The sequence below is a fragment of the Salminus brasiliensis genome, chromosome 17 (genome assembly GCF_030463535.1).
Source record: "Salminus brasiliensis chromosome 17, fSalBra1.hap2, whole genome shotgun sequence".
NCBI classification, from domain to species: domain Eukaryota; kingdom Metazoa; phylum Chordata; class Actinopteri; order Characiformes; family Bryconidae; genus Salminus; species Salminus brasiliensis.
Window position 1 is genome coordinate 3216789 of NC_132894.1, and position 15462 is coordinate 3232250.

A 15462-nucleotide genomic window follows, 5' to 3' on the forward strand; every position below is an offset into this window, starting at 1 on the left:
CACTCTCTGGCCACTTTATCAGAAACCCGTAGCTCATGCCTCCTCTGATGATGCACCATTTGCGCTGTTCTCCTCTTATACTTCATCAGTGGCTGTTTTTTCACCACTGAGCTCCTCATTTCTGGAAATATAACCCAAAAATATCCATCCCACCTTTTAGCTTAGATGTGACCCTGATGTGCTTCTACAACAGTGCCATGTATTGCTGCATGTGCTGGGAATGGACAGTCACCTCTATAGTATCTGATCAACAGCATTCCCGTGGTCCAAAATTGACCACTGATTAAGGTGCAGGTGGCTGGTAATCAACAGCTGGAGTCTAGTACACCTATATCATGACCTGTGAGGTTATAGGCACTGTAGTCTACCTATTGCTTCCCAGGTGGAGGTCCTAAACTGGCTGCTAAGCACAAGGTAGGTGTTTCTAATAAAGTGGACAGGGAGTGTATGTACAAATTTATGCGTACACTTTTCGTTCGTATGACTTGACCTTTGAAGTTGGACTTTGGGACAGTGTGTGTCGTAAAGAAGGTTGTGACTGCAAGCTCAGACACCACAAAGGCCTCAGATTTGAAGGGAACAGGAAGACTGACCAACCAGGATCCCTGAATGGAATAGGGGTGGAGGCCCTGTCAAGAAGCCTGGACTAAAAGGTTATCCTTGGCCCATAGGAACGAAGGGCGTGTGCACCCTTTTTATGGCACGATGATACAAATACCCTAGTAACACCCAAACAACCCCATGGGGTACCACAGCAACCACTATAGTAACCACCTAGCAACCATACAGTCTAAAATGCTGTAGTAACCACCATGACAAACGCCTGCAGTTTAAAATAGTGGCAAAATAGCAACAGCCGAGCAACCCACCACTTTAGCTGTGCAACCTTTTGTTAGTCCTTTAATAAATTGACTTATATAGTTACTAATTATATCATATATTAATTATATTTATATTATATATTAAATTTGCATCCCATCCATTTTCAGTTGCACTTGAAATTATTCAGCCCTCAAATTTTGTTTGCAATAAGCCGATCAAACAAGAGCTATTTAAACATCTCAATATTCTCCCCATTCCACCCAAAATGCCACTTTAAATGACAACTGCAGTCTGTTTTGAGTGCTTCTGCTGTTCTGTCCCGCTGCAAATCAGATGCACAGCCAGACACCAGCTTCTGGCAGCGTTCCCGAGGAATCCTAGCCCATTCCTCATGATCAGTGGCCTCCAGTTCACTGATATTCTTGGGTTTGCTGCTGCAACCACCAACTTCTTCAAATCCCACCATACATTTACTGGGGGTTCAAGTCAGGCCATTATGATGGCCACTCCAGAATCCTCCAGGACTTCTTCTGAAACCAATCCTTGGTGGATGTATGGTGGAGGTATGCTTGGGGTCACTGTCCTGTTGGAAGGTCCAGTGCCACCCATGCTTCAGTCTCCTCACAGAAGGCCTGATCTGTTCTCTTAGGCTTTCCTGATGCTTGATTGAATCCATATAGCCCTCCCTCCACATGCTGCAGTCTTCCAGAGCCAGAGGAAGCAAAGCAGCCCCAAAGCATCACCGAGCCTCCTCCATGCTTCACTGTAGGCAGGGTGTTCTTCCTCCTCCAGACATCCCGCTGATCCGTAGGCCCGAAAAGGTCCACAGACGTTTTTGGATTCTGTTCCGTGGAACGATGAAACAGAACTGGAGACCACTGCCCATGAGTAAGGGGCTAGGATTTCTCATGAACGCTGCCAGAAGCAGATATCTGGCCGTGCATCACATTAGCATTGGCTCAGAACAGCAGAAGGGTGCCTTGCTAAGTACTAAAGACGCTGATGATGACAGTGGTTGAAGAATTCTGATGATTTGAGGCCCTCCCAGCGGTACTGCATTATTTGTACAGGGCCCAGAAATGCGTGGAACGCCACTGTCCCAGGCCTTATCAGCCTGACCCCGTCTGAGGAGGCCTGGAGAGATGGTGGGAGAGCGAGGGAGGGGAAGAGAGAGAGGGAAGGCACATTCTGCATTTCATTTCTTCTGCATTTCAGGGCGCTGAAGACTGGCCTGATTGTGAGCGAGCGAGAGGCTGGGAGGGAGTGACCGAGGGAAAGAGACGAGAGAACGAGAGAGAGAGAGAGAGAGAGAGAGAGAGAGAGAGAGAGAGAGAGGGATTACCTCACATCTCACATGTTGCACTGGATCATTCCCTCTATTGTAGCAGAAACAATGACGGCCGAGCGTAGAAGGCTTAAAACGGAGCGGACGAGGCACACACCCGGCAGAGGAAAGCACCGGGAGAGACAAACACCGACAGAGAGGTACGTCACACACCACCTCACCTGGATTCAGGTAGCCTCTAGACTCTACACACACACACACACACATACATGGAGAAAGAGAAAGAGTGAGTATAACTCATAGAGTAGTAATGACCATCAATCGTTAACCGTGCCCATGTCTGGTCAGGTCTGTGGAGGTCTTTTTTTAGGATATCCCAAGAGGTTTCTGGAGGTTCCTCAGAGCCAGGATCTTCTAAATACAGTCCGCATCTGGACTGAGAGGCACTCGCCTGCACCTGCAATCATTGGATGCAACAGCAGCAGCAGCAGCAACGTTATTCCACACACACTGCCTTATGAGTGTGTGTTCAGTGGAAGACAAAGGCCCAGTCTGTTCCCTCTTGCACTTGCATCCATTGGTTGCATCCATTGGTTCTACATGAATAGTGCTGTTATTTTACAGATGAATGTTGAATTGTGATATGCAGTGCAGCGGGCCTGCCGAACACCACTACTTCTAAAATAGGGGACGTCTCTGTCTCTATATGTGGAGAGAGCGAGTGTGTGTGTGTGTGTGAGTGTGTGTGTGTGAGTCAGTGAGTCAGTGAGTCCAGCATTTGGCCACATTATAAAAATGTGCTGATGTGGACTGTGCTGCGTGGACAGTTCACATTCACTGCAACCTTCGCCATATAAAACAGATCCACCGCTGATCAGCCCTCGTTTGGAAGCTTCGGTCAGCGAGGGTTAAGTGCTGATCGTACAGGACGGGTTCGGCCAACATGGCTCGGTGCCTCAGTGGTGCCTCAGTAGTGCCTCAGTGGTGCCTCAGTAGCTGAGAGCAGGCAGGTCCAAGTGGACAGGGGAGTTTTTCACTGGGGAGACTGGTTGCTGCTGTGGGAGTAAGTGGCCTGGAGTCTAATTGTCTGACCGTTTTCTGACCGTCTCCACTCAGGTGCTTCACCAATATCTGGGAGTTCAGTAAGTCAGAGGGACTTGGGGAAAGCTGTTCTGGGGAGACTGGTTGCTGGTTATGGTCCAGTGTTTATCATAGGGAAAGGTACTGTGGGAGTATTAAAGGTACTGCAGGTTTGTTCAAAAATTTGGACACCCTTGTTTAGATTATGAGTTTTTTTTTCTTTAAAATGAAAAATGATCAAATCCCCCACAGGAAACAAGCTGGAAACAAGCTGAGGTATGATGTCCTGCGAGTTGTAGATAGTAGTTTCCATGTATGGAATTGGAAATTGGAAATATATCAGATAAAAACTTTTTCACATGGAAAATAAATATGTGTGCATGTACAAAAATGGGCAAAAATATCATATATTTTTCCTTAATATACAGTAATTGTTTGAAATATTTTTTTTAACAGAACAACATTTGAAATGCATCTCACTTAAAAATAAATATGAAATCTATGCCCATAATTTTTGTATGGATAACCTGTTGGAAAAAGGGTTTAAAAATATTATATTATTATAAAAATGTAATATATAACATAAAATATTTGGACACCAGTTTTTCTACATTTAAAGTACTCATCAAATTGTATTTCATTATACACACTAAATATTTCCTAACATTTCATAATATATTAGCTATATAACAAATATATATTCGGTTATATTTATTTTTTAAAAGATATTAAACTCGTTTAATTAAGAAGAGCATTAGAAGAGACAAATTGCATATATACAGATATACAGCAGCAGGACAATTTTATTATAATACATATATTTTGTTTACATATATGTATTTTGCAGAAATATTATTTATTAAAAAATATATATTATTTTTACAAAAATATGTTTACAAATACATTTATAATGAATTTCCTTTTTTCCCATGTGAGGATTTAAGTAAATGTAGGTAATTAAGCAGATAATGTGTGAGAGAAGTGTGTCTTCTGTCCAGGATGTGACTTGTTTACAGTTTGCAGTTTCAGGGCGCCTACATTTACGCAGCTATTTTAATACTGCGATTCTTCCAGGTCATCAAGGTTTTGCAGTAAATGTCAGATTTGTCTAATTCTGTGTATTTACCAGCTCATTCTACACCATTAAGTGTGAGGAAAGTGAGTCAGAGTGAGTCTGGGAGAGTTTCAGTGCAGACGCTGGGATTAGTGGTTGTGGCTGAGTGGTTATTAAAGCGACTGTGGGAGGAACTGTATCGTAAGCAAATACGTCGTGTATATGTACTGTTCACTGTGTGTGTGGACACCCCTGTTCAGATCAGGGTCAATTTTATACATAAAGGACATTTTATTGCAATTTTGTCATTTCTAATTTATTGGAAATAGTACAAACATTAACTTTTAATGCGTAAGAATCTGTTAAATGATGCAAATAATGCAATTTCTAATTTATTGGAAATAGAGTTCTCTGCTAAGCATGTGGTTAATTACAGTTTAGGGGGTGCCAACATTTTTGAACTGGACTGTAATGCTGGTGTTTGTATACTGTAACTCCTTTGCGAAGAAATTAGTAGTTGGAGTAACTGCATTGTAAGCAAATATTTAATGCATATATACAGAAGCATGCAAAAGTTTGGACACTCCTGTTCAGATTAGGTTTTGTTGATTTTCTAAATTAATTTTACACAGAAAGAACATTTTAATGCAATTTTGTCATTTCTAATTTATTGGGAATAGTAGAAACATTTACTTTTAATGCATAAGATTCTGTTCAATTATATAAATAAGCAGGAAAATGGGAGGAGTGATGAGTTCTCTGCCAAGCATGGGGTTATTTAAAGTTTAGGGGGTGCCATCATTTTTGCATTGGACTGTAATGCTGGTGTTTGTATACTGTAACTCCTTTGCGAAAAAATTAGTAATTGGAGTAACTGCATTATAAGCAAATATATATAATGCATATATACAGTAGCATGCAAAAGTTTGGACACCCCTGTTCAGATAATTTTTGTGTTGATTTTCTAAATTAAAATATAATCAATTTTATAAATAAAGAACATTTTATTGCAATTTTGTCATTTCTAATTTATTGGAAATAGTAGAAACATTAACTTTTAATGCGTAAGAATCTGTTAAATGATGTAAATAAGCAGGAAAATGGGAGGAGTGATGAGTTCTCTGCCAAGCATGGGGTTATTTACAGTTTAGGGGGTGCCATCATTTTTGCATTAGGCTGAATGCTGGTGTTTGTATACTGTAACTCCTTATCTTAAAAAGTATTGTAGGAGTAATTGCACTGTAAGCAAATATATAATGTATACATGCAATAGCATGCAAAAGTTTGGACACCCTTGTTGGGATAACGATTTGCTAATGACGTGCGGAATTGATCATAGATATTAAATTTCACGTTATATTTTAACGTGTATCAGCATTTAAAATGAAGTATAAAATAAAGTGACCGTCGAGGGGTTTACAGTTTACAGACCAAGGGTGGTATTTTTTTTTCATGTGACTGTACGCTGGACGGTAACTCTGTGTTTTCTGGTGTGTAGGAAGGAGGATCCTGCGAGGTTTGTTTTTCGGCCTGTAGGTGGACTCAGTCCCAGGCTTGTCCTTGATGCTGTACACTCTGGCCGGCGGGGGCACCCTGTGTGGTGTGGCCGCCCTGGTGCTCCTCATCGTTTCCACAGCAACCGACTACTGGATGCAGTATCGGTACTCCGGTAACTCAGCCAATCAGGGCCTATGGAGGTTTTGCATCAATCACAAGTGCCATGCCCACACGCTGACTGTGGGTGAGTTCTGAGAGTTGAAGGTGCATGGTTCTGCGTGGCACCAAAACAGGGTTCTGCTGTTTTACGAGTCAAAGAACCCTGTTTGCAAACACTGTACAAATCCATTTCAGTCTAGACTTGGGTTTAAACTGGGTCTTGGAACCTCGGTCTGTAGTCTTGCTGAGTGAGATGATGTTTGGTGTCCTCCGCAGCCTTCTGGGACGCGACGCGGGCCTTCATGCTGTTGTCTGTTCTGAGCTGCTTTGCTGGAGTGGTGCTGGGCCTCAGCGCCTTTGCCAACGGAACCAAGAACAGGAGGGTCAGAACCGGGGGTATCGCCCTGCTGCTGTCTGGTGGGCTACCACTCACTCCCTAACTCACTCCCTAACTCACTCCCTAACTCACTCCCTAACTCACTCTCTCAATATATGTATTTATTATATATTAATTACATTCATTTTTTAAATAATCGTAATATTTGATTATTTTCAGCTCTAACGCTCCAAAATCAGGGAAAAAAGAACCAGTGATGCTTTCCCGGCTTTAGCACTCCTGATGTGATGCTTGGAGGTATTATCTAGAACTCTTGAGCTTACTCATGCAACCTTTCTCATTGAGATGTAGCTGCAGCCCCAGCTCACGGCTAGTAAAGCTGTTAATCCGTGGGATCTGCAGCCTGGTTGGATTAGTTAGGAACTAGTTGAGCTACTTTTCAGACTCTATACTTTTCTACAGTGGGGTTTTATGCCTGTGAGCTGTACGGCGGCACATTCATGGCCTCCTTTGTGCCTTAACTCTACATTTGATGTCCAGGACAGCAGATGGCGCCGGTTTCCCTCAACCAGGAGCATTATCCCAAAGTGTAAATATGGTGACCACTCAGTGTCTCTTAGTTCTAGGTTGCACCCAGCACCACACCATATAATATTGCATACTATACTGTACAATACTTTACTGTACAGTACTGTACTATGAAGTACTATACTATACTGTGCCATACTACACTATACAGTGCTGTACTGTGCTATACTGTACTGTGCTTTACAGTAACGTACAACATTGTACCATGCCATACTGTGCAGCCCTGTACTATAAAGTACTGTGCAGTGCTATTGTGTATCGTACTATACTATACTAGGCAGCACTATACTGTACAATTCTATGCTATACAGGGCCGTACAGTGCTATTCTATACTGTACTATACAGCCCTGTACTATTCTATAATATACTTTACTGTACTATACAGCCCTGTACTGTGCTATACTACACAGCCCTGTACTATTCTATAATATACTGTACTGTACTATACATCCTTGCACTATTCTATACTATAATATATTGTGCTATACTATACTATGTTATTCTGTACTATACAGTAATGCACAATATTGTACCATGCTATACTGTATTATACTATACTGTCCTAGGCAGTATTATATTGTACTCTTATATACTATACACTACTGTACTATGCTATACTGTACTGAGCTATACTGTACAGTACTATGCTATATTATACGATACTATATAGTGCTGTACTCTTCTATACTATACACTACTGTACTATGCTATAGTGTACTGAGATATACGGTACGGTACTATGCTATATTATACTATACTATATAGTGCTGTACTATTCTATACTATACAGTACTGTACTATACTGTACTGAGCTATACTGTACAGTACTATGCTATATTATACTATACTATTTAGTGCTGTACTCTTCTATACTATACACTACTGTACTGTGCTATACTGTACTGAGCTATACTGTACAGTACTATGCTATATTATACTATACTATTTAGTGCTGTACTCTTCTATACTATACACTACTGTACTGTGCTATACTGTACTGAGCTATACTGTACAGTACTATGCTATATTATACTATACTATTTAGTGCTGTACTCTTCTATACTATACACTACAGTACTGTGCTATACTGTACTGAGCTATACTGTACAGTACTATGCTATATTATACTATACTATATAGTGCTGTACTATTCTGTACTATACAGCACTGTACAGTACTACGCTATATTATACTATACAGTACTGTACTACCAGTACTGCTACCATGAACATTTTGTTGTACCCAACTGAATAGCCTGACTTTATAGGAAGTTCATCCTGGTGAAAGAAAAAAACAACAACAATGTGAAAGCAGCGTAAACCCACATCACATCATTTGGACCTGGTACAGCTGTGGTCCAGCTCATCGGTTAATTATCAGACTGTTCTGACTTCATGCATCAGGTGTTTGTGAGAGCAGGGAAAGTCCAGGAAGGGTTTTGAGAAACAGCTCTGTTGAACATGAGTGTGATTCAGTGATTCATCTGCTGAGCTCATAAAACAGAACAAACCTGACCTTCTCCTCATGAATCACATGATCATACGGCTTATTGTTTTACATCTACATCCTTTCCAGGCTGATTTCAGAACTGGACTCAAGATGGTTTGGGTTTGAGTGTGGCCGGCCCGGCCCCCAATCACTAAACCCAGATTTAGATTTTATAAACAGAAAACACCAACCTGCCTGATGTTCTGGAGATGTTCTCACCCAGTTGTCTAGAACATCACAGTTAGGTTCTTGTCAAAGGCTCAGCTTTCAACACATCACCTTCAAGACCTGACTGTCTCACCCCTACAGATCTCAGATACCTACAGATCTCAGCTACCCACAGATCTCAGATACCTACAGATCTCAGATACACATCTCAGATACCTACAGATCTCAGATACAGATCTCAGATACCTACAGATCTCAGATACACATCTCAGATACCTACAGATCTCAGATACAGATCTCAGATACACATCTCAGATATCTACAGATCTCAGATACCTACAGATCTCAGCTACCCACAGATCTCAGATACACATCTCAGATACCTACAAATCTCAGATTCAGATCTCAGCTACCTACAGATCTCAGATACCTACAGATCTCAGCTACCCACAGATCACAGATACCTACAGATCTCAGATACCTACAGATCTCAGATACAGATCTCAGCTACCCACAGATCTCAGATACATCCCTGCACTATTCTATACTATAATATATTGTGCTATACTATACTATGTTATTCTGTACTATACAGTAATGCACAATATTGTACCATGCCATACTGTATTATACTTTACTGTCCTAGGCAGTATTGTATTGTACTCTTCTATACTATACACTACTGTACTATGCTATACTGTACTGAGCTATACTGTACAGTACTATGCTATATTATACTATACTATATAGTGCTGTACTATTCTATACTATACAATATTGTACTGTTATAGTGTACTGAGATATACTGTACAGTACTATGCTATATTATACAATACTATATAGTGCTGTACTCTTCTATACTATACACTACTGTACTATGTTTTAGTGTACTGATATATACTGTACAGTACTATGCTATATTATACTATACTATATAGTGCTGTACTATTCTATACTATACAGTACTGTGCTATACTGTGCTGAGCTATACTGTACAGTACTATGCTATATTATACTATACTATTTAGTGCTGTACTCTTCTATACTATACACTACTGTACTGTGCTATAGTGTACTGAGCTATACTGTACAGTACTATGCTATATTATACTATACTATTTAGTGCTGTACTCTTCTATACTATACACTACTGTACTATGCTATAGTGTACTGAGATATACTGTACGGTACTATGCTATATTATACTATACTATATAGTGCTGTACTATTCTATACTATACAGTACTGTGCTATACTGTACTGAGCTATACTGTACAGTACTATGCTATATTATACTATACTATATAGTGCTGTACTATTCTGTACTATACTGTACTGAGCTATACTGTACAGTACTATGCTATATTATACTATACTATATAGTGCTGTACTATTCTATACTATACAGTACTGTGCTATACTGTACTGAGCTATACTGTACAGTACTATGCTATATTATACTATACTATATAGTGCTGTACTATTCTGTACTATACAGCACTGTACAGTACTACGCTATATTATACTATACAGTACTGTACTACCAGTACTGCTACCATGAACATTTTGTTGTACCCAACTGAATAGCCTGACTTTATAGGAAGTTCATCCTGGTGAAAGAAAAAAACAACAACAATGTGAAAGCAGCGTAAACCCACATCACATCATTTGGACCTGGTACAGCTGTGGTCCAGCTCATCGGTTAATTATCAGACTGTTCTGACTTCATGCATCAGGTGTTTGTGAGAGCAGGGAAAGTCCAGGAAGGGTTTTGAGAAACAGCTCTGTTGAACATGAGTGTGATTCAGTGATTCATCTGCTGAGCTCATAAAACAGAACAAACCTGACCTTCTCCTCATGAATCACATGATCATACGGCTTATTGTTTTACATCTACATCCTTTCCAGGCTGATTTCAGAACTGGACTCAAGATGGTTTGGGTTTGAGTGTGGCCGGCCCGGCCCCCAATCACTAAACCCAGATTTAGATTTTATAAACAGAAAACACCAACCTGCCTGATGTTCTGGAGATGTTCTCACCCAGTTGTCTAGAACATCACAGTTAGGTTCTTGTCAAAGGCTCAGCTTTCAACACATCACCTTCAAGACCTGACTGTCTCACCCCTACAGATCTCAGATACCTACAGATCTCAGCTACCCACAGATCTCAGATACCTACAGATCTCAGATACACATCTCAGATACCTACAGATCTCAGATACAGATCTCAGATACCTACAGATCTCAGATACACATCTCAGATACCTACAGATCTCAGATACAGATCTCAGATACACATCTCAGATATCTACAGATCTCAGATACCTACAGATCTCAGCTACCCACAGATCTCAGATACACATCTCAGATACCTACAAATCTCAGATTCAGATCTCAGCTACCTACAGATCTCAGATACCTACAGATCTCAGCTACCCACAGATCACAGATACCTACAGATCTCAGATACCTACAGATCTCAGATACAGATCTCAGCTACCCACAGATCTCAGATACTTACAGATATCAGATACCTACAGATCTCAGATACCTACAGATCTCAGCTACCCACAGATCTCAGATACCTACAGATCTCAGATACAGATCTCAGCTACCCACAGATCTCAGATACCTACAGATCTCAGATACTTACAGATCTCAGATACAGATCTCAGCTACCCACAGATCTCAGATACCTACAGATCTCAGATACTTACAGATCTCAGATACCTACAGATCTCAGATACAGATCTCAGATACCCACAGATCTCAGATACCTACAGATCTCATACCTACAGATCTCAGATACAGATCTCAGCTACCCACAGATCTCAGATACCTACAGATCTCATACCTACAGATCTCAGATACAGATCTCAGCTACCCACAGATCTCAGATACCTACAGATCTCAGATACCTATAGATCTCAGATACAGATCTCAGATACAGATCTCAGATACCTACAGATCTCAGCTACCCACAGATCTCAGATACCTACAGATCTCAGATACTTACAGATCTCAGATACCTACAGATCTCAGATACCTACAGATCTCAGCTACCCACAGATCTCAGATACCTACAGATCTCAGATACTTACAGATCTCAGATACCTACAGATCTCAGATACCTACAGATCTCAGATACAGATCTCAGCTACCCACAGATCTCAGATACCCACAGATCTCAGATACCTACAGATCTCAGATACAGATCTCAGCTACCCACAGATCTCAGATACCTATAGATCTCAGCTACCCACAGATCTCAGATACCTACAGATCTCAGATACCTATAGATCTCAGATACAGATCTCAGATACAGATCTCAGATACCTACAGATATCAGATACCCACAGATCTCAGATACCTACAGATATCAGATACCCACAGATCTCAGATACTTACAGATATCAGATACCTGCAGATCTCCCCCCTTGACAGGAGCCACTGGAACCCGATCATCAGTGTTCTGTGTTCTTTAGGTTTCCTTGCACTGTTAGCTTTGGCAATCTACACTGGAGTGACTGTGAACTTCTTTGGAAAGCGCTACATCGACTGGAGGTTCTCATGGTCCTACATCCTGGGCTGGATAGGGATCATTTTGGCTCTGGCAGCAGGTAAGCCTCCCTCTCTCTCTCTCTCTCTCTCTCTCTCTCTCTCTCTCTCTCCCTCTCTCTCTCTCTCTCTCTCTCTCTCTCGCACTCTCTCTCTCATATCTCTCTTCTGCTCTCTCAGATTTGTCCAAAGTCCTCTTAGACCTGGTCTCATCATTTATAGAAGATTTGTTTTATTTGGGTTAATATTAGATAGAGATGCTCCTGACTCAGTCTGATCAAATTTGGCTGTTCAATACAAAGATTTGACTCTTCTACTATTTAATTTATATATAAATAATATATATTAAGACAGATGGCAGCATGTATTTATGCTTAAAATAAGCTCATATATATATATATACACATATATGTGTGTGTGTATATATATATATATATATGCATTACAATTACTTGTTCAACAGGTTCAGTCTACTTCTCTTTCTCTTTAAATATATAAACTAAGAAATAAAAGTAAATTAACAAAAGTAATGATTAATGTAATGAAAATGTTAGATTTGCAATATTGTGTGGGAGTGAGTGTGTGTGTATGTGTGTGTGTGTGTGTGTGTGTGTGTGTGTGTATGTGAGATGCTGCTGCCCTTTATGTTCATCAGGACTTTTCTAATGACTCTTAAGGAGCTAGTTGAGTGCCACCCGGTGGAGAGTGTCATTTGCTAATGGAAATGTGTAAAGAATGATTTTTTAAAGTGAGAAGGGAAGAAATATCAGTAAAGTTTAGTCCCTCTATTAGTAAATACTCGCTCAGCTTGCTCTCAAACTTACGGAGACATTGGAAAGTAAGAAAATCCCCATTTAATCCATGTAGACGAGCTGGAATATGTTAGTACCGATAGTTAATTCATCATAATAATTAATCAGCGAAATCTTATATTTTGACAAATATATGTCCATTTTGAGTTATATAAAAAAGTCCATATATATTATATTATATATACTGTAAATTTCTCTCTGTCTTACACACACACACACACACACACAGCTGCTCCTCTCTTAGCTCGTAGCCTAATCCAGCCCAGTGACTATTCATCCATATATCACTTAAAAAGATGGTGAAGATTTTTTCTCTATTAAAGCTTCTGTGTTTGAGCTTCGTTTTAATCAATTCATCACCACTAACATATATATATATCCTTTATCCTCCATCCACTTTACGTTTTTCTTTACATTTCTCTGTAGAATGATACATGCTGTCTCTGTCCAGGTGTGTTTCAGCTGTGTGCTTATCAGAGGAATGCTGCTGAGCCTGCGCCTCCAAATGCTTCAGACAGTTAAATCTCTCCCCACTGACCAATGACGTTTCAGCCCAACCAGCCCTAACTCCTGGACCTGGACCAGCCCTAACTCCTGGACCGGACCTCTGGGCTGTTTTTTTTGCTCTGACAAATTTCAGCTGCTGCAAAAAATGACTTTAAAATCTGGAACTTTCTTATGAGCATTTATATTCTGGAAAAAGCGACTCTGGATCTGGATTGAATAAAAGGATTTTTTGGACTGTTTGCTTAAAGCTGAGCTGCTGTTTTGAGTGTGTACTTAATACAGAGCTGGATCACACACACACACACACACACACTGTGAGTGGTTTTGTGTTCTTGGCATTTGGGGTCTTTGAGTTTTGCCTTAAAGGAGAATTCCATGGATTTTTTTAAATTCCTGCGTGATTAAATGGTTAAGGTGTGAACAGAGTCAGAGTGTGGTGTGAAAAGCTGCTGTCTGTAGACACTTCACCTCTAAAGGCTCTAAAGGATCTATCAATCTATCTGTCTATCTGTCTGTCTATCTGTCTATCTATCTGTCTATCTATCTGTCTATCTATCTGTCTGTCTATCTATCTATCTATCTGTCTATCTATCTATCTATCTATCTATCTATCTATCTGTCTGTCTGTCTGTCTGTCTATCTGTCTGTCTCTATCTATCTATCTGTCTATCTATCTATCTGTCTGTCTGTCTATCTATATATCTATATATCTGTCTGTCTGTCTGTCTCTCTGTTTGTCTATCAATCAATGAATCTGTCTATCTATCTATCTGTCTCTCTATCTAACTATCTATCTATCTATCTATCTATCTATCTATCTATCTATCTATCTGTCTGTCTGTCTGTTTGTCTGTTTGTCTATCTATCTCTCTATCTGTCTGTCTGTCTGTCTGTCTGTTTGTCTATCTATCTCTCTATCTGTCTGTCTGTCTGTCTGTCTGTTTGTCTATCTATCTCTCTATCTGTCTGTCTGTCTGTCTACCATTTCACATCAAACCTGACATTAACATCAGTATTAGCACTTGTCTTCCGGGCCACCAGATGGCGCTGCTGTATATATAGTGTTTATCTAACCAGTCGTTTAAAATGCATTTATTGTTTAAGATATTCATATAAAAGTGAACATTAATCACATTAATCGTATCCTGCTGCATCGACTCATCCAAGCCAAGGCCGCGCCTTTATTTTCCGCCCTCCACAGTTCCCAAATCTCAGTAAAAGAATTCCTCATATGCACTTCCTTCAGGGAAAACCTCACAACAGTGGACATGAGCTAAATAACCTAAATAGGTCAGCTGCAGAAAGGTCACAGGACAGTTTAGGGGGGTCTGGCCTCATTATATTCATCCCATTATAACAGAAACATGCCTGGAGGCCATGTCCACCCAAGGCCCAAATGAATGAGGGTGGACAGAGGTGGTTTCTCCTGGCCTGGAGTTTCATACAGACATCTGATCTTCACTTGATCAATACTGAGAGAAGGGGGAAATATAACTGAGCACAAACCACATACATACTTCACATCAGCTGCACCACTTGATACACTTTATGGACAAAAGTAATCGGACACCTCTTCTTAATTATTGAATTCAGCGGTCTGATTCAGTCCCATCGCCACAACAGGTGTATAAAATCAAGCCCCTAGTCCTGCAGTCTACCTACCTTTCTTCCACACATCAGTGAAAGAACGGGAGGTTCTGAAGAGCTCACTGAACTCCAGCGTGGTTCTGTATGTAATAGGTGACCCCGCTGCACCAACAACATCAACAAGTCAGCTGGTGAAATTTAGACCTTCCCTCCTAGATCTTCCTCCATCAGCTGTGAGTGGTGTTATTATTGAACAGTGGAAGAGTTTAGGAGGAACAGCTCACAGAGAGCAGCTCAGTGTCCACCGAGTGTCTGTCAGACCACGTAAAGCTACAGAGCGGGGTCAGGGCCGAGTGCTGAGCTCAGAGCAGAGTGCAGAGAAGTTTTAATAACTGCAGAGCTCCAGACCTGCTGCTGCTGTTAGAGCTTCATATTAATAATGCCTCTGGGTTTAGAACAGGATGTCCTATAAAAACTCCTGTAGGTGTAATGTGTAGGCGTCCGATTACTTTTTTTTTT

General features: G+C 40.5%; 1 protein-coding gene across 1 annotated transcript; it reads left to right on the forward strand.

Annotated features, from left to right (window-relative positions):
• Positions 1–2212: 2212 nt before the first annotated feature.
• On the forward strand, positions 2213–13547 carry lim2.2 (lens intrinsic membrane protein 2.2). The gene is made up of 5 exons (XM_072660397.1): positions 2213–2307; positions 5740–5982; positions 6174–6314; positions 11965–12099; positions 13301–13547. The coding sequence occupies exons 2-5, from the start codon at positions 5805–5807 to the stop codon at positions 13369–13371; spliced, it is 525 nt and encodes a 174-aa protein (XP_072516498.1). The 5' UTR covers positions 2213–2307; positions 5740–5804; the 3' UTR covers positions 13372–13547.
• The last annotated feature ends 1915 nt before the right edge of the window (positions 13548–15462 follow it).

Bases quoted from the DNA above. Each gene is read 5' to 3' on its own strand.
- lim2.2 (XM_072660397.1), top strand. From the start codon at position 5,805: ATGCTGTACACTCTGGCCGGCGGGGGCACCCTGTGTGGTGTGGCCGCC. The intron at 5,983-6,173 runs GTGAGTTCTGAG...TGTCCTCCGCAG, and splicing joins TGCCCACACGCTGACTGTGG to CCTTCTGGGACGCGACGCGG. The intron at 6,315-11,964 runs GTGGGCTACCAC...TGTGTTCTTTAG, and splicing joins TATCGCCCTGCTGCTGTCTG to GTTTCCTTGCACTGTTAGCT.